The sequence below is a fragment of the Erpetoichthys calabaricus genome, chromosome 2 (genome assembly GCF_900747795.2).
Source record: "Erpetoichthys calabaricus chromosome 2, fErpCal1.3, whole genome shotgun sequence".
Classification (NCBI taxonomy): Eukaryota; Metazoa; Chordata; class Cladistia; order Polypteriformes; family Polypteridae; genus Erpetoichthys; species Erpetoichthys calabaricus.
This window is the reverse complement of record NC_041395.2, coordinates 196,695,208-196,717,856: the sequence shown is the minus strand read 5'-3', so window position 1 is coordinate 196,717,856 and position 22,649 is coordinate 196,695,208. Positions and strand designations below refer to the sequence as shown.

Sequence of the window (22,649 nt, the reverse complement as noted above, 5' to 3'; positions counted from 1 at the left end):
ACTAGGAGGTCATGCTAAAACATTTAGCTTGTAGAGGTTGGATGAGGGAGTACTTAACAAAAGTTTGCTAAAAATTCTCCCCTTCCTTAAAAACATTACTTGGCATTAGGTTCCATACTGTTGATTTGGTAGGATGGGGAAAAAAACAAATGAAAAAAAAAAAAACAACAACTCCCAAAGCAGAAATGAAATTCTACCTCAAGCAGGTTAGCCGAGTGAATTCTCTTTACTTATTTGGATACCATGTACATTTTCACTAAATATTTAATCCTGAGAAACATGCAATTCAGACACTACACCATTACCTAATGGTCAATTCTTAAAACCAAAAAAGGTCTGAATCACTGCCCCTACACTTCATTGTCACTCATAATAAAAGGATTAATATAACCAGAGGCACTTAATTATCAATGAAATGCCACCATTTAAGACTGGCATCCAAGGAGTCCAGAAATTGGGAAAATCATAGTATCTTCATGCTTCTACCGGTTGCTTAGTTGTAAACTGCACTTTTCCTCTTCTGCTACAGAAGACATGACTGGCTGGCAGACAGGTACTGTACATTTCCCCATTATCTTTATAATAATTAAGCCAAAAGAGCAATTCAATGCTCCACGAGTACTGCATTTAATAACAAACGCAAACAGTATTTAAAAATATCATCACATGAGCATTTTCTTTCAGGACGCTGTTGAAAACAAAAGCAATGACAGTCTTGTATCCTGTTGGAAGGTATGACCCACAGAGTGGCTATTTTCTTTTCTTTCCACTGCCCTTCTGTTGTGTTTTTCCCTTCATTCCTCTTGTGTCCTTTTTCAGTCTCCTATCAACCACTTTGAACTGTCCTTTCACTCCAGCAGGCCTTCGTACCTTTGGTCCAGCTCCCCGTTTAGCTACAACATATGTGATCTCACGCTTCTCTTTACCAATACCTGCCTTCTTGTAAATGCTGAAAAGACAAATATGAACATGAATATTATTGGGATGTGCATAACCACAAGTCTAGAAAGCTAATAGGAAGTCACGAAGGGTGTTTCCAATACAGGCAGGCAAAGTATCTGTTTTAGTTTGGGAAAATGGTTCAAAGGTTTTAACAGAAAATAAGCAGGCAAGAATCAGAGAGGAAAGGTCCAATACTTCAATTGTTTACTTGTTCAAATATAATATCAGTTACATACAATATAATAGCAATATACATGCAGATATAGGAATTGTACTATTGACTTACAGTAATATATATAAAGATATATGATTTATACTATTAACTTACAGTAATACAGATATGTGAATTATACTATACTTACAGTAATATCAAAAGACCCAGAGCCATCATCCTAGACCAGTAGACTGAGGGAGCCCGCGTGTCAGTCTCGTCAGAGGATCAACTCGTGAGCCTGGTCCAATACCGGGCGGTGTGCACGTTCCCCACGGTTGAGCTTCCAAAGAAACTGAGGGCGGAACCTTCCCTTATATACTAATTGAGTGTCCTTGCCCAAAATGGCTTACGTGTAAGCAGTGTATACAGAAGTGATCAGTTTCTGCACACCTTCTTCCCACGGGACATCTTATTGTTTTTCTTCTACTTGGCCCTCACTGAGATGGTGCCTAGTATCAGAAGACACACAATAACAAGCGTTGCTTGCAATGAAGCCCCTCGAAGTGAAAAACAAGTACATGGCCTTGACTGTATTCCCATAACATTCTGAAACTCTTTATGAGAAGCAAGTTTTTGCACATTCTTTCGCTATCATCCCAAACATTCCAATCTTTGTAGCTGGTTTTGCACTGAAGCGACCAATCCCCCCCCTCTTACTCCTTTATTTCATCCCTTCTCCTGTTACAGAGAAAACCTTTTTTATTACAGTATCACATACCTTTTTAGCTGTGCCACCTTTTCACGCTCTGAAATATCCACCGTATTCACTACAGCTTCTGCTTTCTTCTTTGCCTGTTCCATCTTTTTGAGCATCTACAATAGAGAGGCACACATTAGCAACTGACCTGTAGGACAATGACCCAGGGTCCGGCATATCATTTACGTTAGCCTCACCCTCCTCTTTTTGCGAGCTTTGGCTTCTGCCACTTTCTTGATAGGTCGGGCATTAATTTCCTTCCAGCGTTGCTTGTATTCTTCCACCATTTCACGAGTTAGGGGGATGGGCTTGCTTCTGTGCTTCCTTTCATCATTAACAAACCACTCAGGAGCTTCATACTCCTCCTCATTGAAAGCATATCTGTTCCCAAATATACAACCAATTTATTTGTCTTGAAAATTGTTAACAAAGGGGACAAAGTATGGAGACTACACACTGACCTGTGAGTTTCCTCTACTAAAACTGGAAACAATGCAATAACCCCACAGAAAGCAGTAAGTGACCACAATGTCAACAAACTACAAGAATAGGACGACAGAGGAGACAAACATGCAGCAGTACAACAGTACATACACACCTGTTAAATGAATCATCTATAAGATCTCGCTGCTTCTTCTTTGATGCAGCTAGCATTGATCCCAGAGCAAGTCCCTCAGCATCCAGAATTCTGGCCTTTTTATCTGGGAGTAGAAATGAATTAAGTAAATACCTCTGAGAAATGCACATCAACACAGGATGTCTCATGTATTTGGCACCTTCAAACCACACTCTTATTCAGAGCTGGAAAGGGCAAAAATACCCTCAAACAATTTTGTTCATTAAAACCCAAGTGCAGGGGCAAAATTACATGAAATATTAGTAATAATAGGTATGACGGTCACAGTCTTACTAAAATTTATCCTTGACACTCCAACTTCATCTCATCTTACATTTTTTACAGCTTCCCCATATCACAACTTTGTTTGCAGACTACATAACCTTGCTCATTCACTGTAGCAGAAGCACTACTAACTACTGCAAAATCTTCAGTAAAACATGAAGGACAATAAAACCACCACCACACAAACCATGGCTTTCAGAGATGGCAACAACTGATAAAAACTAAACATGCCTGCAAAATGAATGACAATCTCTAAGATGATGATTTATGAACAGGTTATTTTAGGTAGCTAGAGCTGGCGAAGGTGTAGGAGTTTAAATACTTGGAATAAACAGTACAGAGTAACGGGGATTGTGGAAGAGAGGTGAAAGAGAGAGTGCAGGCAGGGTGGAATGGGTGGAGAAGAGTGTCAGGAATGATTTATGACAGACGGGTATCAGCAAGAGTGAAAGGGAAGGTCTACAGGACAGTAGTGAGACCAGCTATGTTATATGGGTTGGAGACGATGGCACTGACCAGAAAGCAGGAGACAGAGCTGGAGGTAGCAGAGTTAAAGATGCTAAGATTTGCACTGGGTGTGACGAGGATGGATAGGATTAGAAATGAGTACATTAGAGGGTCAGCTCAAGTTGGACGGTTGGGAGGCAAAGTCAGAGAGGCGAGATTGCGTTGGTTTGGACATGTGGAGAGGAGAGATGCTGGGTATATTGGGAGAAGGATGCTAAGGATAGAGCTGCCAGGCAAGAGAAAAACAAAAAGGAAGGCCTAAGAGAAGGTTTATGGATGTGTTGAGAGAGGACATGCAGGTGATGGGTGTAACAGAACAAGATGCAGAGGACAGAAAGATGTGAAAGAAGATTATCCGCTGTGGCAACCCCTAACGGAAGCAGCCGAAAGATGAAGAAGATGATTTTAGGTAGCAACATTCTGGCTAATGTTAGATAAATGTGTTAACAAGCTAGGCTGGAAGCTTATGTCAGTAGCTCTCAGTGTGTGGCCTATTCAAAATCTATGGTTCACAAGCGCTAGTCAAGTGGATCACATGATGACAGTCATCATATCAGAGCAAAGTCATTTTTAATTTCTCAGGTAATAGCAACCTTGGGTATTTACATAACACAGTTAGGCTACTACATGATCGTAGTGAAAGGTCTAACACTACCATAACTAAGCACCCCATCTTGAGGAGGGTAATTGTAGTGTTTCTTTAACTTTGTCTTGCATTAGCATGTGAAGAAGATTCACAATAAACCAACAAGATTAATGTACAAGAATAAGTGAGAATTGTGTTAATGGGAAAAAAAAACAGGGAAATGGCTTTAAAGGCAACAAGTGCCTAAGCCTAGAACCATTCTGTTTATTGGAATTCGTTTAGACACTACCATGTTGCTGGCTGAATTTCTGCTATAGGGACCTCAAGATGCAACCCTGGAGAGCTATAGTAAGTGCAAATTTTTTTCATTCCAGCCACTTCATTAATTTGTAAATAATTTCTGTTGCTAAAGGAACATGCTTCTTTTGCATTAACTTTAATTGATTTGCATGTTAATATTCATAATTTTTCTTTTGTTCTTAACCAGAAACTGACCAATAAACATATGCAAAACAAGAAACCTGTTCACCTTCTATAAACTCAAGGGTCTCAGATTTGTAAGAGTTCCTTGGGGCCACCATTTTCTTCATTAGGAGCCAATTCTTGCTGTTAATGAAGCAAGTTATTTAATTTAATGCCTTAGGTGATCTTACTCTGGCACATCACACCAAAATTGTTGATTTTCTATTTTCTAAGAATACTTTTCATTTTTTGTGTGGAGTAGAGCCGATCAGTATGTCTCAGATCATCACTTTGTCCTTTTCATGTAATTGTATTGAAACATGTTTGATGGACACAAAGGTGAAAACAGGATAAAGCTGCTGTCATCTGCTGTCTCGCTTTGAATCTCATTGTATATTCTTGGTTAATGGAAAAAGAAAACAACTGAGGGTTTGGGATATTAAAAAAACAAGTCAATTAAAACTAACATAAAAGAAGCTTGTTCCATACCAATAAAGTATTAAGCAATCAGTTGTTTACTAATTAAGAAAGTGTCTGGGAGCGCGGTCTTCCAGGATCTGAGTTTAGGCACCTGTACTTCAGTACTAGAATTGACTACAGTGCTCTTCTGTTTCTGCTCATTTGTTATCATCACCCCTTATTATCTCTTTCCTATTTAAACTCTGTCCCTCTCTAATTGAAATTTTATTGGTCACTACACAGGTCTCTTTAAAAGTTGCCTCAAAGTCAGTCTTGAGAGTCCACCTCTGGCCATTGCACTCACTGAATTCTAGGTAGCGGGTGTTGTGCGCTGCTTCAGTTGTACATTAGCGGCTGTTCTACTGTCTTCAGGGCTGAAGGATTTTTATGGATAACTGGCTGAAATCCTGAGCTTTGAAAAGCAAATCTGGTTTAAATTTTAGTATATTTCAAATAAATACTTTAGCAAAATAATTGTAGCAAACCTAATGTGTAATTAGGCTAAAAAGTAACTGTTGCTTGTTGACACTCCATTGCACCTTCAACAAATGTGTCCTTTGTCTGACAAACTAAGTACCACTGACTTAAATGAAACATGGCTTCTTTTGACTAAATTAGTATATTTGTTGACAATTTTAATAAAAAAACAAAGGAAATTGAATCTATGCACTGCTTAATTTCTTAGTGTGTTTTTTCTATTATTAATGAATATAAATAAGTTGCTTTAATATTTTAATAATGTGTTATATTCATATTTTGCAAAATGCCCGTATTTGATTATAAAATGTCCTTACATTTCAGAAAAAAAGAAAAAAAAATGTTCACCCCTTCCCTAATGCTTACTAATGTTCTCAATGGGGACCACCTGGAAATCCTGCTCCTCCTCATTGCTTCGTTTCTGCCCTTGAAGTGGCTTTCTACTCTTCATGTCTTGAATCTCCCTGAAAAGTAGGGAGAAAATTGTATTTTTAAGAATGAGAGCAAAATTATTTAGCAAAATGAACTTGACAGAGACAAGGAGATTTTACAAAATGAACTTAAGGAACTACTTCTTCATCAGATCTTTTTTTTTTTTAATTGTTTTTAGACTGGCTATAAAGTATCTATTACTTAAAAGGTTAGTTGAATTTATCTGAAATGAGGAACTATATTTCTGGGATTTTTTTGCCTAAGTAGACTGGTAAGAGTGAATATTGTGTAGGGTCTTATTACACAAAGTGGCGTAAAAAAGATTTGCCCCCTTCCTGATATCTTCTGGTTTTGCATGTTAGTCACATTAGACAAAATTTACTATTAGATAAAGTAAACCAGAGTAAACATAGAACACCACTTGTAAATTGCTACTGAATATATTTAAGACAATTATCCAGCACCTATATGGCCAATGTGAAAAAGTATTTGCCCCCTTGGTTACTCACTTAAAAAGCTGACAAAAGTGAACTGGTAACCAGACTATGCTGATAGAAAACTGTCAAACCTGATTACAGTCAGCCCTGTTGAATCTAAACCTCACCATACAGTAACTCTTACCACAACACTGATTCAATGCTGAAATTTACAATTCAGGAAAGGGTTACAAAGCCATTTCCAAATGCAGAAGAAGATTTTAAACAGTGATGAGTCTTCCCAGGAAAGACCAGAATGCCAAATTACCCCAAAGACACAGGAATGACTCATTCAACCAGTTATTAAGAATGCCAAAAGAACATATGAAGAACTACATGCCACTTGAGCATTAGAGAAGCTCAGTGTTCATGACCCCACAATAAGAGAGAGACTGACTAAAATGGAATTCAAGGGACAGCCCAAAAGTAAAAACTTCTGCTATCCAAGAGTAACATCACTGCTTAGCTCACATTTACAAAGAAAGACATGGATGATTCCCAAACCTTTCTGGACATATTGTGTGTTCACTCAGAGTCCTGTTCTGTAAAACTGCATTTTGTCTAAATGTGTACATCCAATCATCGTGTAAAATACGTGAAGAGTAGATTTTATGAAAGAGGCAAAATCATTTTTCACAGCACAGTGGGTCAGGTATCCTTCCTATTTTAGTACACATTAACAAATTAGCTGTAAACATGCTGCACAATTTTTAATTAAAAACTTAAACAATCTTATCAATACACAGCAGCATTTACTTGCTAAAACAGTGTGGAAAGAGTTTCTATATCGCCAGTGTCACAGTGACCTCAAAAAATAGTCCTGCACTCCATCTGACCATCCAAGCGATTCAGCAAATGAGTTACATTTCTTTAGTGAGTCACCATGCAGAAAGTTTCAAGCAAAGAAAACAAAAAAAAAAAAAGACTCACTGCTCATCATCACTGCTGCTGCTGCTGTCAGAATCTTTATCATCATTGCTGTCATTTTCAGTCTTCTTTTGGCCACCTTTTTCCTGTGGAACATCTGCAGGTTTCACCTCTTGATGAGTAGACAGAGTATTTTTTTGGGCCTTTTGAGTGCCTTTTTCTAAATAAATACAGTAATTTTCATTAAAAGTAAAATTTAAAGAAAATAGTATGATGAATCAGAACCAGAATAGGTAAGTTAGTGAAGTGATTTAAAACAAAACAAAAAATCATAGAACTTGTTTGACAGAGTTGCAATCGCTAAGGCTGCCTTTCAAAAGCAATCATCAGTGAAACTAGGAGAAGAGCCCTGTATACAGAAGGATAATTGCTCTGTGTCATTAGTACATGGACCATAAACTAGCACAAAGCTATAAATGGCATGGAAGAAGAAGATGGGCATCAGAGTTGAGACAATAGGATTTACATGTAAGCAGTAATGCTGTACCTTTCCCACAAATAACCAATTTTAATTCAATAAAAAAAAAAACAAGTAAGTAAAATCTGTTTTGTGCTAAGATTTACCTAAATATAGGACTTGGTGAGGATTACATGATGTCTAGTTATGTTCTAATCTACAAACCACAGCTGGGGAACAGCTGTGATGCTGTGTGTATACAAATAAATTCAAGACAACTTAACACAAGAATAATGCAGAATATATAGCGTGTTGCCAAGTATTCATACCTCTCAGTGTTTGTCCCGCTTTGTCGCAATACAACCTGAAAGATGGATTTTTGGGGGATTGCACAATTTCATTTACACCATATGCCCACCACTTGGAAGGGTGCAAAATATTTGTGACACAAACAATAATTAAGACAAAAAAAAAAAAAAGAACAACAACATGAGTGTGTATAGGTATTCTACGGAAGCTGAAAGAGGACGTGCAATATCAGTTTTTTTTTTTTTAAAAGTCTCCTTGAGATAACAGACTAATTTTATTGAGATGTTTAGAAAATGACCTTTGTTTTCTCGAGATAACGGAATAATTTTAGGGCAATCTCAAGAAAACTAAATACTTAACCTTTGCTCCTGCCATCGGGCTCACTTAGATTGTGACGCCTATACAGCTGAAGCCTTGCTAACCGGCTTCTTAAATGATGGACACTAACATTATTATTTTCTAAACTAAGGCACAAACATATTTCAGCCTGCGTCAGCCCTTGATTGAACAAAAATGTGACGCGCTGATCAATACAGTTCTGCTCTTCTGCCATTTCAAACAGGACGTGGCTTCAATAGGCTAAACATTAAATGTTAGATACAATTATTTCATAATTTCAAGAAAACAAGATCTTTTGTTTTCTCGAGAGCTCGATAAAATTAGTCCGTTATCTTGAGGAAACAATTTTAAAAAATAACAATATTGCACGTCCTCTCTCTGCTTCCGTAGTATTCCCACCCCAAAGGCAACACTTTTTGAGCCGCCTTTTGCTGCAATTGTCTTGGGAAATGTCTATTAGATTAGCACATCAAGCCACTGGGATTTTTACTATATTCCTCAAGGCAAAACTCTTCCAAATCATTCAGGTTTGATGGGTTGCATTGGTATACAGTAATCTTCAAATCATGACACAGATTCTCAATTGGATTGAGGTGTGGGCTTTAACTAGGCCATTCAAGTACATTTTGGAATACTCCTTGGTTTTCATGTTGTTTGCATTAGTGGATTTGCAGAGTAGGGACCTTTCAAAACAGGTCTACTTATATGGATGTTCATCTTTAAACCACTCCAGTGTAGCTTTAGAAGTATGTTTAGGGTTATTATCCTACTGGAAGGTGAAACTTTGTCCCAGTCTCAAATCTCTGGCAGTCAGATTTTCCTGAGGAATTGCACTTTATTTAGTGTCATTTGTCTTCCTTCAATCCTGACCAGTTTTCCTGCCCCTGCTCATGAAAAACATCCCCACAGTATGATACTGCCATGACCATGCTTCACTGTAGGAGCAGGTCCTTTTTTGCTGGCCAACCCTCCATAAAGCTCTGCTCTGTGGAGTGTATGGCTGACAGATACTTCCACCTCCATGGTGGATCTTTGCAGCTTCTTCAGTGTTATCCTTGAGGAATTTTTTTACATCTGTGATTAATGACCTCCTTGCCTGGTCTGTGAGTTTTGGCGGGTGGCCTTCTCTTGTCAGGTCTGTAGTTGTGCCAAATTTTTTTCACTTTGTTATAATGGATTTAATGGTGCTCCATGGGATATTTTTTATAACCCAACCCTGTTATAAACTTCACCACAACTTTGTCTCTAACCTGTTTGGAATACTCCTTGGTTTTCATGTGGTTTGCTTTAGTGGTTTTGCAGAATAGGGACCTTTCAGAACAGGTCTACTTATACGGAACTCATGTGACAGATCATGACACACTTTGATTGCACACAGGTGGACCCTAATCACCTAGTTATGCAACTTCTGAAGTTAACTGGTGGGACCAAATCTTATTTAGTGGTTTCATTGCAAAGGGGATAAATACATTTGCATTCAAGTTTTTCTTCTATATACAGTGGCCTCCATAATGTTTGGGACTAAGACTAATCTATACTAATAAAAGGCAAAGCCCTCACTGACTGACTGACTCACTCATCACTAATTGTCCAACTTCCCGTGTAGGTAGAAGGCTGAAATTTGGCAGGGTCATTCCTTACAGCTTACTTACAAAAGTTAGGCAGGTTTCATTTCGAAATTCTACGCGTAATGGTCATAACTGGAACCTGTTTTTTGTCCATATACTCTAGTGGAGAAGGCGGAGTCACGTATTGCTTCATCACGTATTACGCCTCCTATGTAATCACGTGAAGTGAAAACAAGGAAGAGATTTACAGTACGAGTCAAACGCGGGAACGAAGGTAAATGACGTTAATTGTTGAGTGTCTTTTAATACTGTGTAAGCATACATATTAACAGATGTGCAATTAAACGTGTGCATTTACGGGGTGATTTCTCAGGCTTAAAGCTCGAAGTGATCACTCGAGTGAAGGCAGCTTCACAAAAAAACAGATCCTTAAACTGTTATTGGTATATTTTACCTCAATTTTAAAAGGTTTTCTTTTCTTCTTAATAAAAATTTAAAAGCAGAACTTCGCCGGTGCGAACCGCGTGGGTTTGAGCGACTGACGCATACAGACATATTCATGAGTGCAGGTACTTCGGAAAGAAAGCACCGTGTAAACCTAAAGTTTAAATTAAGTTCATAGACCTACAAAAGGTTGCCATTGATTTCAGGCAAGATTGCTTTTCTCCTGTACAACTATACGTTGCATTCTCAAGAGTGTGCTTGCACGGCTTGGTCATATTACAACCGGAGTGCTGAACTGACAAACTGGTATATAAACAGAACAATCGTAAAAACAAGATTAAATAAAAAGGCTGCTTCCGTTGGCGAAGCAACGAAAAAGGAAGACCTTATATGACGTTCGTTTATAAAACAGCGGAGAGGCTGTGTGAAGTCAGCTACACAAAAAAACAGATCCATAACAAATTGTTAGTGGCATATTTTACCTCAATTTAAAAAGGTTTTCTTTTCTTCTTAATAAAAATTTAAAAGCAGTACTTTGCCGGTGCCAAGCGCGGGGATTTCAGCGACTGACACATACAGATATATTCATGAGTGCAGGTACTATGGAAACAGAGCACCGTGTAAACCTAAAGTTTAAATTAAGTTCATAGACCTACAAAAGGTTGCCATTGATTTCAGGTGAGATTGCTTTTCTCCTGTACAACTATACATTGCATTCTTAACAGTAAGCTTGCACGGCTTGGTCATATTCCAACCGGAGTGCTGAACTGACAATATATATATATATATATATATATATATATATATATATATATATATATATAGATAGATAGATAGATAGATAGATAGATAGATATCTATACTAATAAAAGGCAAAGCCCTCACTGACTCACTCATCACTAATTGTCCAACTTCCCGTGTAGGTGGAAGGCTGAAATTTGGCAGGCTCATTCCTTACAGCTTACTTACAAAAGTTAGGCAGGTTTCATTTCGAAATTCTACGCGTAATGGTCATAACTGGAACCTGTTTTTTGGCCATATACTCTAATGGAGGAGGCGGAGTCACGTATCACGTCATCACACCTCCTACGTAATCACGTGAACTAAAAACAAGGAAGAGATTTACAGCACGAGTCAAACGCGGGAACGAAGGTAAATGACGTTAATTTTTGAGTGTCTTTTAATACTGTGTAAGCATACATATTAACACATGTGCAATTAAACGTGTGCATTTACGGGGTGATTTCTCAGGCTTAAAAGCTCGCCTTTTATTAAAAAGGTAAATGCAAACTGTTTTCATTCTGAAGGGCACAAACCACGTTAGATTTCAGACATTAAACGCGCAAAAATGTCGGTACACCACATAAATAAGCGCAACATATTATCAGTTGTATTGTATGCTTACAATACATATAGAAATGTGTTAATCGTTAACTAATATTATGGGATGGTGTTTTTCGACTCGTGCCTTGATTTAAACAATTGCATTTCTTGGTGGGTTTGCGTAGCTTATTGTCAATATCTTTACACCTCCTTTTAAAACTTAATTTAAAAAGGTTTTCTTTTCTTCTTAATTAAAATTTAAAAGCAATACTTCACCGCTGCGAAGCTCCTCTAGCGCGGACGTCCGAGGTTCGATTACCGTAAGCGAGTGCAGTGAGTATGTACGCCTGATGAGCCAAGAATAAGGGGGAAAGACGTGTCGCGTACTCTCTGCATTATTTGACAGTAAACTATTTTCAACCATTCTATGATCTGCTTCTCACAACTGAAGGCACCGTGGCTGATGTTACCTGACTTGCTGGCCAACCATAAGCGTTACCTGGTAGGTAACCAGCCACTCACTTCACTCCATTACGGGAATCGAACCTCGGACGTCAGCGCTAGAGGCGAAGCCCCTAAAATTGCGCCACAGCGTGTGGTTCGTTTATTTGACAGCATGTAGATCGGGGTAATTACATTCACGGCATTCGTAGTCTGATTCACAATCTGATTGTATGGGTGGTTACCTACCAGGTAACGCTTATAGTTGGCCAGCAAGTCAGCTCGAAGTGATCACTCGAGTGAAGGCAGCTTCACAAAAAAACAGATCCTTAACAAACTGTTACTAGTATATTTTCCCTCAATTTAAAAAGGTTTTCTTTTCTTCTTAATAAAAATTTAAAAACAGTACTTCGCCGGTGTGAAGCGCGTGGATTTGAGCGACTGACGCATACAGACATATTCATGAGTGCAGGTACTTCGGAAAGAAAGCACCGTGTAAACCTAAAGTTTAAATTAAGTTCATAGACCTACAAAAGGTTGCCATTGATTTGAGGCAAGATTGCTTTTCTCCTGCACAACTATACGTTGAATTCTCAAGAGTGTGCTTGCACGGCTTCGGATATTATATATATATATATATATATATATATATATATATATATAGATAGATAGATATATAGATATATATATATATATAGATGTACATAGAGATACATATACATATATATATATATATATATATATATATATATATGTATGTAAGCTTATAAGTACTGCCTTACTTCTCTTTAAGAAAGGAAGATGTAATGATAGTTGATTTAAACGATTCCATGTCTTGCTGGGTTTGCGTAGCTTATTGTCAATATCTTTACACCTGTTTTTAAGACTTATTGACTGAAACGGGCTTTCACGAAAAAAGTTAGGGCTTTGCTACAGGATACACCCTCCACAAGTTAAGCAAGTAAAAATAAAAGTATATATTTCTGTTTTATTTAAACCTTTTAAGTTCGTATGCATAGCCCCATTTGGCTGTTTTAGTTTTTTTTTTCTTTCTTCAGTAATATTTAATCTCCTTAAAGAAAAAGAACATATGCATTTTACTTTTTTTGTATTTCTTTCATAATATTTTAGTGTAAAAGGATAACCAGTATTTAAACCTTTTATGTTACTTTATAAATTTATTTTACACAATTTTGAAAAATTAATAAGAAAGCTACATATTTTGGCAGCTGCTGCTTTAATTTTCAATGAAATGAAAAAAGCTCTCCAAGAGAAAACGTCAATGAAAAAAGGAGAAACCCTCATTTATAAAGGTTTGCTGCAGATGACTTAACTGAAAATAAATGAATAGTTCCTATGTGTATAATACATATTTATCTATTTGACTTATGCCTTTATTCCAGCAACTTGCAACATTTGAGGTACAATTTGTTACATTACTTTGGTTTTTTGCAGCACAGGCAGGTGAAGTGACTTCCTCAGGGTCACACAGTGGTGTCAGTACCAGGATTTGAACTGACAAGCTCCGGGTTTACTGAAATATTACTGAAGAAAGAAAAAAAACGAAAACGGGCAAATAGGGCTATGCATACAAATGTCCATCCATCCATTATCTAACCCGCTATATCCTAAATACAGGAGCCAATCCCTGCCAACACAGGGCACAAGGCAGGAAACAAACCACGGGCAAGGTGCCAGCCCACCACCGGGCGCACACACCCACACACCAGGGACAATTTAGAATCGCCAATGCACCTAACCTGCATGTCTTTGGACTGTGGGAGGAAACCGGAGTACCCGGAGGAAACCCAGACAGACACGGGGAGAACATTCAAACTCCACGCAGGGAAGCGAACCCGGGTCTCCTAACTGGCACCTTTCACTGCGCCACCATGCCGCCCGCATACAAACTTAAAAGGTTTAAATAAAACAGAAATATATTCCTTTATTTTACTTCCTTAACTTGTGGAGGGTGTATCCTGTAGCAAAGCCCTAAGTTTTTTCATGAAAGCCCCTTTCAGTCAATAAGCCTTAAAAACAGGTGTCAAGCTAAACTTGCAGCACCGCTATTCAATTACACTTGCCTAACGTCTCTCCTAAGGGGACATACTGTGGGATCTGGACATCAGTCAAAGCACCAATCACAGGCCCGATTAGAAAGTGGGAAGCTGTGATTTGTCGTCTCCCTCCCATGTAACAATCACAGCCCGTGTTACAACGCACTATGTATGTATGTATATATGAAGAGGATGGATGGATGGATGTATATGTGCGTGTTTATGTATATGTGTATATGTATGTGTATATATATGTTGATATATGTATATATATGTGGATGTGTATATGTGTATATATATATATATATATATATATATATATATATATATATATATATATATATATATATATATATATATATATGTATATATGTAGATATGTGTATATGTAGATATGTATATATGTATATATATGTTTACATAACCTCTTTAACACACTACTTCTCCGCTGCGAAGCGCGGGTATTTTGCTAGTTTTTCATTAATCTACGCCTCTGCTCCACAGCTTAAAATTTCAAATCAAAAAACTCATACATGATTAAAGTGCACACTGCAGACTTTAAGGGTATTTGCATACATTTTAGTCACACCATGGAGAAATTACATTTTTAAACACCCCCCCCCCTTTCTGGGCACCACAATGTTTGGAACATAGCAATGGTAGGTATATTAAACCTGTCATATTTAGTACTTTGTTGAATATCCCTTGCATTCAATGACTGCTTGAAGTCTGTGATTCATAGACATCACCAGGTGTCGAGTATCTCCTATGTTAATGATATGCCAAGCCTCTAATGCAGCCATCTTCAGCTCCTGCTTGTTTTGGGGTCCCTTCCCCTTAAGTCTTCGTTTCAGCATGCTCAGTTGGGATTAAATCGGGTGACTGGCTTGACCACTAAAGAATTTTCTAATTTTTAGCTTTGAAAAAACTCCTTTGTTGCCTTAGCAGTATGTTTGGGGTCTTGTTTTGTTATAATAATAATAATAATAATACATTTTATTTATATAGCGCCTTTCCCATGCTCAAGGCACTTACAGAATATAATAAAGAACGGCAGAATATATAGTATATAGCATTGTACAAACCAGATAAATAAAGAAGATTAAGACAGTAAATTCTGAAAAAAACAGACAACATAATTGATGGTCTCGCACACACATACAGGTTACATTGGCATCTTGACAGAGATGTAAACTGAGAGAAAGGTAATAAAGTTAAATAGAGCTAAAAGCCTTCCTGAACAGATGAGTTTTGAGTTGTTTTTTAAAGGAATTCATGGAGTCAGCTGACCTGATTAATTTTGGTAGGTCATTCCAGAGTCTGGGCGCTATACAGCTGAAGGCCCTGTCACCCATGGAGTGTAGATTAGTGAGGGGCACAACAAGATTACCAGAATCAGAGGACCTTAGTGGGCGGGCAGGCACATAGTGATGGAGGAGGTCACTGATGTAGTTTGGTGCGAGGTTATTTAAAGCTTTGTAGGTTATTAGTAGGATTTTATATTCGATTCTGTAGGACACAGGGAGCCAGTGAAGACGGAGCAGGATGGGTGTGATGTGCTCGCTGCTGCTGGTTCGAGTAAGGACTCTTGCAGCTGAGTTTTGAATAAGCTGGAGCTGTGATATAAGATTAGAAGGGGCACCTGCCAGTAGGGAATTACAATAATCGATGCGGGATGTGATAAAAGCATGGACAAGTTTCTCAGCATTAGAGAAGGAGAGGAAGGAGCGAACACGGGATATGTTACGGAGGTGAAAGTAAGAAAGTTTCTTAATGTGATTTATGTGGGTGGAATAAGTGAGGGAGGAATCAAAAATGACACCAAGATTTTTTACAGTAGAGGCAGGTCTGATGAGATCACTGCCAAGATGGACTGGGAAGGAGCTCATTTTATTAAGTTGCATTTTAGTCCCAATTTGCAGGAGTTCAGTTTTATTGCAATTTAATTTTAAGGAGTTCTGCTCCATCCAGGTTTTAATTTCACTAAGGCAGGTTGTGAGCTGAGAAAGCTCTGATGAAGTTCCACTTTTAACATTGAAGTAGAGCTGGGTATCATCTGCATAAAAATGATAACCCAATCCATAACTACGGATAATATGGCCAAGGGGAAGCATATAAATACAGAAAAGCAGAGGACCAAGGACAGAGCCCTGAGGGACTCCTTGTGTGACTGGCACGGAGTTGGATCTGCTGTTGCCAAGACTAACAAACTCTTGCCTATCACTCAGATAGGACTTGAACCACTGGAGGGCAGTGCCAGAGATACCCAGCATGTTCTCCATTCTGGACAGTAGAATGTCATGTCTGACTGTGTCAAATGCTGCACTGAGGTCTAACAGAATTAATATGCTAGTTTGTCCAGAGTCTGCTGCCATAAGCAAATCATTGGTTACCCGTAGCAGAGCAGTTTCACAGCTGTGCCGCGCCCTGAATCCAGACTGAAAGGGTTCCATCAAATTATTAGAGGTTAGGTAATTGGTGAGTTGGGAAGCTACAACACGCTCAAGAACTTTTGACAGGAAAGGTAAGTGGGAAATAGGCCAGAAATTGTTAAGATTGTCAGCATCAAGGCCAGACTTTTTTAACATTGGGGTTACAGAAGCAATTTTAAAAGTGAGTGGCACGGAGCCAGTGTCAAGGGATGAGTTTATTATTGTTGTAACAGTCGGGATTATGGCATGAAGGCAGGATTTAAGTAGTGTGGTGGGGATGGGGTCCAGTACACAAGTAGTCGGCCTCATCTTACAAAGCAGGTTATTAACAAACGCAGAGGTGACTGGTGAGAACTTAGAGAAGGAGCTGGATGGAGTGGGAAAACAGGGAGAGATATAAACAGATGATATATTTATGTTAGTTGAATTATTTAGATCTTTAATTTTGTTACGGAAAAAGTGGAGGAATTCCTCACAGACTTCAGTAGAAGAGGTAGTTGGACCAGATGCGGGTTCGAGTAGTTTATTAACTACAGAGAACAAAACCCTTATAGGGTGAAGTGCTGTCTGGTGAGTCTGGAGGTACTGTATTTACTGTAATTAGAGCATATAAGATGTTTCTATACACTTAACGCTTCAGCAGTTGCATCATCAATGAAGATAATGGTACAAGTACCTGTAGCAACTGTACATGCCCAAATCATAACACCACCCACGTTTAACATATGAGGTGGTATGCTTTTGGATCTTGGGCAGTTCCTTTTCACCTTGAAACTTTGCTCTTGACATCATTCTGATACAGGTTCATCTTAGTCTCATCTGTCCACTAGACCTTTTTCCAGAATTCTGCAGGCTGTTTGAAGTACTTTTTCTCAAACTGCAATTTGACCATCCTGTTATTGTGGCTAACTAGTGGTTTTCATCTTGCAGTGTGGCTTTTGTATTTCTGTTCTTGAAGTCTTCTGCGTTTAGTAGTCTCTGAGACCTACACATCTGCCTTCTGAAAGCTGTTACCGATTTCTTGGTGTGGTGTTTGGGGTCTTTTTCTTTACCATAGTGAGGATTCTGCTCTTATCAGCTAGTGGAGGTCTTTGTTGGCCTACCACTCTCTTTGAGATTACTGAGCTCACCTGTGTATTCTTTCTTATTAATGATATTAAAGATAGTTCATTTAGGTACTCCTAAGGTTTTACCAATGTCTCTGATGGTTTTATTCTTGTTTTTCAGACTCATAATGGCTTCTTTGACTTTTATTGGCACAGCGTTGTCCTCATGTTGAACACTGGCAACTACAGACTCCAAAGGGTAGAAGAAGGAAAACTAGGTATCTTATGCCTTCATTAATGAAGCAATGGAACACACCTGAGTAATCACAAACACCTGTGATGTCAATTGTCCCAAACATTATGGTGCCTTGAAATGGAGGCCCCGTGTTACTTCTTGTTTTAATATATAGCTAATAGTCATTAGTAAAGGGATGTTCGAATTTCAACAGGAACCCATTCCCAGTAAACAGACCTCTGGGATACAGGACGCATGTGAGGTGAAGGGCGGCGAATAACTGGCTGGATATTGGCATCCACGACACAGTTCAAGGAGACTTTAAGGAATCAATTATGATAACAGAGCAATTCTAGGTAAATGAAAGTCAAGAAACAAGAACAACCTCAGAACACACATAAATGTTTTAAAATGTATTTAAATAGTAAGATAACATTCAGATTTTGGGAACTGTTACAAAAACTATGAATTTCTAAACACATGCAAAGAGCTTTAAGATGGACTTACCAGTTGTTTGTTCACTATAAAGCTTTTTAGTCTGATCAATTTCTATGTCCTCATCAGCATCTAAATCAAGTTCTGCAAAAACATCCTACAACAATTGAACAGAATGGAGTTAATTAAACTAAATGTTAGAAATATCAGTGAGTGTAAATTACAAAAGAAAACTACCTCAAGTCAACAAAAGTACAGTGGGATTAATTTTGCAGACAATCATTCCCACTCACTACATCAATTCACCACATTCATTCCTACCATCACCACCACCACATCATTATACTTCTGTTAAAATCCCCTTTAACAGATTAGTAATGTTTTGCCCCACCTTCTCAAACCACAGGCTGGTCTGATGGTCAAGCTTTTGCTGTTTATCCTCCAGCTCCACTAGCAGCTCATTGCTGTTGCCCTCTGGCATCTCATTATCTTTCTCAGTAAAAGTCACTCTAAAAAAGAAAGGAAATCCACGAGAAAAAATATATGAAGCAACGACCAAAAAAACAGTAGTGATGGTAACAAAGATGCAACCTGTAACCCTTCCAAGTCTTTTCCTCTAAAAAGCATTAATGAACAGGTGAAATGTAGAGCAATAATGGGCCAGATATGCATCAAACATTCATCACAAGTGACCCAGCAAGTTAACTTAAACTATATTTCGTAAAGATCCCTACCTTTTAGAGGCATTTTTACGCTGATTCAGCTGATTCTGGCGCTCATTAATTTCTTCCAGGTCATCAGAGTCAAGGTCACTGGCAACAGAAACCTGGTCAGACTCATCTTGGTCAGATAGGTAGATATCATCCTCTTCTTGCCCACCTTCCTCCAGCAAACAATCAGCAACACTCATGTCCCCACGTGAGATTTCACCAAGGACCTGTGCAACAAAAATCAGATATACTCTACCACTTATTTTTGGAAAGATTATTTTATACACAACTCCAGCTAGCAAAACCAAGTTTGTTACATACATGCAATGTGGAACTTACTACTGTGCATTCATTCCAGATATCAGAACATAAAAAAACAAACCTCTAATATGCAACTTGCGCTTCTGTTTATTCAATCAGACAAAGCTGAAGTGTAGGCTTCGGGGCTTAGGAGGTTTCTCTCCATTTTATATATTCATGGTAAGAAAGCTACTTCAATTTAAATTTGGCAAATATGGAAATCTACTTATGATGTCCTCTGCATAGCCTAAAAATGAGCTATGGAGACCTTAATTCTTAAATGCTGTTCAGGAAATGCCAACAATTCCAAACAAACTGTCTTGCCTTGCTTTGAGAAATAGTCTTTAGAGAGAACATCCCAGTGTCTGTACTGTCTGCAATAGATACTCCAGGCAAGTCCATCTTGAGTTCAATGCGCTCCCGCAGTTTCCTTCGTTCTTTCAGAATTTTTTTCTTTTTCCTAAAGCAAAGAAATATATATCTTTATTAGGCAACTTGTTCATATAAATTAGTAGAGCAGGACTTCAAATCCTCCTAAAAAATATCTTTTCTGAAAACTCAATAAATCTTGCTTTAACTGCTAAAACATTGCACTTTAAAATTTAAGTCAGAAAAACTCCTCTTTACATACTGCCTTTCATAGAAACCAGATCCATCAAAACAAAAAATATCTGGTAAATGAAACAAAGTTCTCTACAGAGATATCATACTAATTTAAATTTACATAATGCCATCTCTATAAGTGGTAACCACACACATATTATGGAATTACACAGCTGTTCAGAATGTCAAGAATTTTTAACAAACACCAACCTCAAGAAGCAGTGCTGCTGAAAAAACGATTTTCCTAGCTCAGATTAGAAGCCTTGAGTATAGTCTTTCCTATGTACTCCATAGGCAAAAAACACAGGATGCAGATGACAAGTGCACCAAAAGATGTACAAAGTAGAGTATATGTTTTACAATTATATACTAGAGTCAACTCTTCATTATCAAGAAGCACAGTAACAATGAGAAAACCTAATGCATGTTCAGTGCATGTGTCAAACCCTACATATGAGTAAATTAAATTTCTTACCATTATTTGTCCGTTTGCTTTACAACAAAGCATAATGTCTTTACTGTGTGTTGATTGTGTTTTGTGATTTATTTGGAAGTGCAAGATTTCTCTTAAAAGACCGATCAGTTAAATGCACAGATTTGTGCTGCATTTGCACCATGTTAATTGGGCCATAGTTCATGCCTGAGCTGCACCAACCAAACAAATTGCCTCTGTGGATCTATTTTTTAATAGAATTAGACAAAGAAAGCTCACAAAACAGATAAAGAAACTATATTTTATGCTATTACACAGTAACTATAAAATGATAGTTGTGCTCCAAAATATTAACAACAACTTGTTAGATATTAAAAGCAACTTACTTAAAAAAGTTCATTTTAAACTGATTTTCCCACACATTTTCAGAGAAAACTAAGCAAAATGACACCTTTTATTGGCTAACTAAAAAGATTACAATATGCATGCTTTCAAGGCAACTCAGGCCCCTTCTTCAGGCAAGATGTAATACAGAAACTTGAGTTCCCTGTGTTTATATACACACTCTAGGACAAGAAACAACATTGGTAAATCTTTAAATGAGAAATTTTAAATGTAAAAAATTAATAGATTCATTCAGGCTAGGGTTAATTTAACAACAGAGAGAAGAACAATGTATGGTCAAGATCTTTGGGTAAGATAACTGTCCAACAAAGTCTTTTGAAGTTTGTAATGAGTTTTTCAAAACAATGTGGATCTGTAGACAGGTTGTCTGTCATTCTGAGAGATGTAAACAATCCTCATATCTGGCCATAAAACTCTTGTCTTTATTCAAGCCATGTTGTAATGTATTAAATTTTAGCATGAGTTTAACTTCCCATTCTTTTCTCTCTGTTTTGAAGTTGCCCATAAGCACTGTGACTTTAAAGTCCCTCTCACAGTGTTCATGGCTGTTGAAGTGGGCTGCTACAGGAACATCTGTGTTGCCATGTTTAATGTGGAACCTGTGTTTCACACATTTTCATTAATTGAATGCCTTATTTTGGGTTACACTGGCCTGTTTTTTTCAATTAATAAGAGCAGATAGCATTTTACTTGATGAATACTAAATAGCCAGCTCAGCTTATTTAAATATGTTATTTCACACCACAGAGTTTAATACGTCATTATTACCAGCTTATAACAAAATGAATGCACTCAATTGATGCTGGAAAATGTGTTTACAGATCATTGCTTTCTTGCTCTACAACTATAAAATAACAATGGTACCTAATAATGCTGCACAATTAACCATATATTAATTGCAATTACAATTATCCCTGCCTCAAAATACTAACTGCAGAAAGTGACAATTACTGCTTTCCATTAATAGTTCCCATCCTCTCAGAGATCAAGCTTTCCTACTTACGAACGGTTTCAAATTTTAAAATAGATTTTCCTTCCCACTGCCACCTTTTTCCAATGACCAGTCCCCCTACAACATCCTTACTACATCAATAACTCCTATTGCTTCAACTGGAATGGCCAGTGATGACTCCGCCATTGGTATGGAGTGTTCACAACTAAAGACAATGTGAGTAGACAACTGATGAAGCTGCACACAGGAAGAGCCAAAGGACCAGCTGGAGTTAGTCTTCATGGTTTTAATATCTGTGCTGACCAACTTTGGAGTATCCTCGGTCACCTGTTCATCTTTTCCTAAGGCTCCAGAAAGTGCAGCTCCTGTAAAAGATGTTGTTACATCTTGAAGACCTTTGAGGGACTTGTTTTGGACCACACGAGTCCTCTTGTTGTAGACCACCTAGACCCAGTTTGCTTTTTGGACAAAGATTGGAGTGGAGGATGGAATTATCTATCTGGTCCATAAGGCTTATTCTTACCTGGACAACGCTGGCATTCCTATTAAGGGGTACTGTGACGATGTGGGTTCGACTCCATGCTCCCATCTGCTGTTCGGGAGCCCTTGAACCCATCACCGTTGGTAATGCTACCGATGAGCTAAGCAGTGAGGCAACAACATAGCAAGGAGATGGTGGAAAAAGTGCGAAGTGCTTTTATTAAAAACAATCAATAAAACAAGTGTTCAAAATAAAGTGCAGTGTCTTCAAAATAATCTTCATTAAATAAATAATCCATTAAAAGAAAGTGAAAAGTGGAGATTAAAAAACAAATAGAAAAATCTTCTAAAAACAACGAGGTTAAAATATCACAGGAAACAATCCTTTAAAAACAAAAAAGCCTGGCGTCTTCTTTTACCATGGCGGCTCCCCTGCTACACCCATCTGGGCTACTCAACAGGAGAGTCGCCTACTTGCAGGAACAGCTGCCTTTCACTCTGGTCCGGTCGCCCTCCGATCCTTGGCTATGTCAGGCTCCAAACCGGACCGAGACTTTGGTTTTTACCCCAGCGGCTAAGGCCGACTCCCGCTCCTGTCAACGGTTAGTCGTCGCCTCTACTGGTCACTCCAGCTCCTAAATCGCTCAGCTGGAGACACCG

The 22,649-nt window shown here is 38.1% G+C and overlaps 1 protein-coding gene across 1 annotated transcript in view; it reads right to left on the bottom strand.

Annotated features, from left to right (window-relative positions):
• Positions 1–200: 200 nt before the first annotated feature.
• Positions 201–22,649, bottom strand: part of ftsj3 (FtsJ RNA 2'-O-methyltransferase 3) — a 101,639-nt gene continuing 79,190 nt past the window's right edge. The window contains exons 12-21 of the mRNA XM_028794927.2: positions 19,441–19,576; positions 18,841–19,043; positions 18,498–18,615; positions 18,179–18,263; positions 7,084–7,240; positions 5,612–5,709; positions 2,452–2,554; positions 2,051–2,234; positions 1,875–1,969; positions 201–949 (exon numbers count right to left, since the gene is read on the bottom strand). Coding sequence (XP_028650760.2) covers positions 751–949; positions 1,875–1,969; positions 2,051–2,234; positions 2,452–2,554; positions 5,612–5,709; positions 7,084–7,240; positions 18,179–18,263; positions 18,498–18,615; positions 18,841–19,043; positions 19,441–19,576 — 1,378 coding nt within the window. The 3' untranslated portion in view covers positions 201–750. The remainder of the gene's footprint in view (positions 950–1,874; positions 1,970–2,050; positions 2,235–2,451; positions 2,555–5,611; positions 5,710–7,083; positions 7,241–18,178; positions 18,264–18,497; positions 18,616–18,840; positions 19,044–19,440; positions 19,577–22,649) is intronic.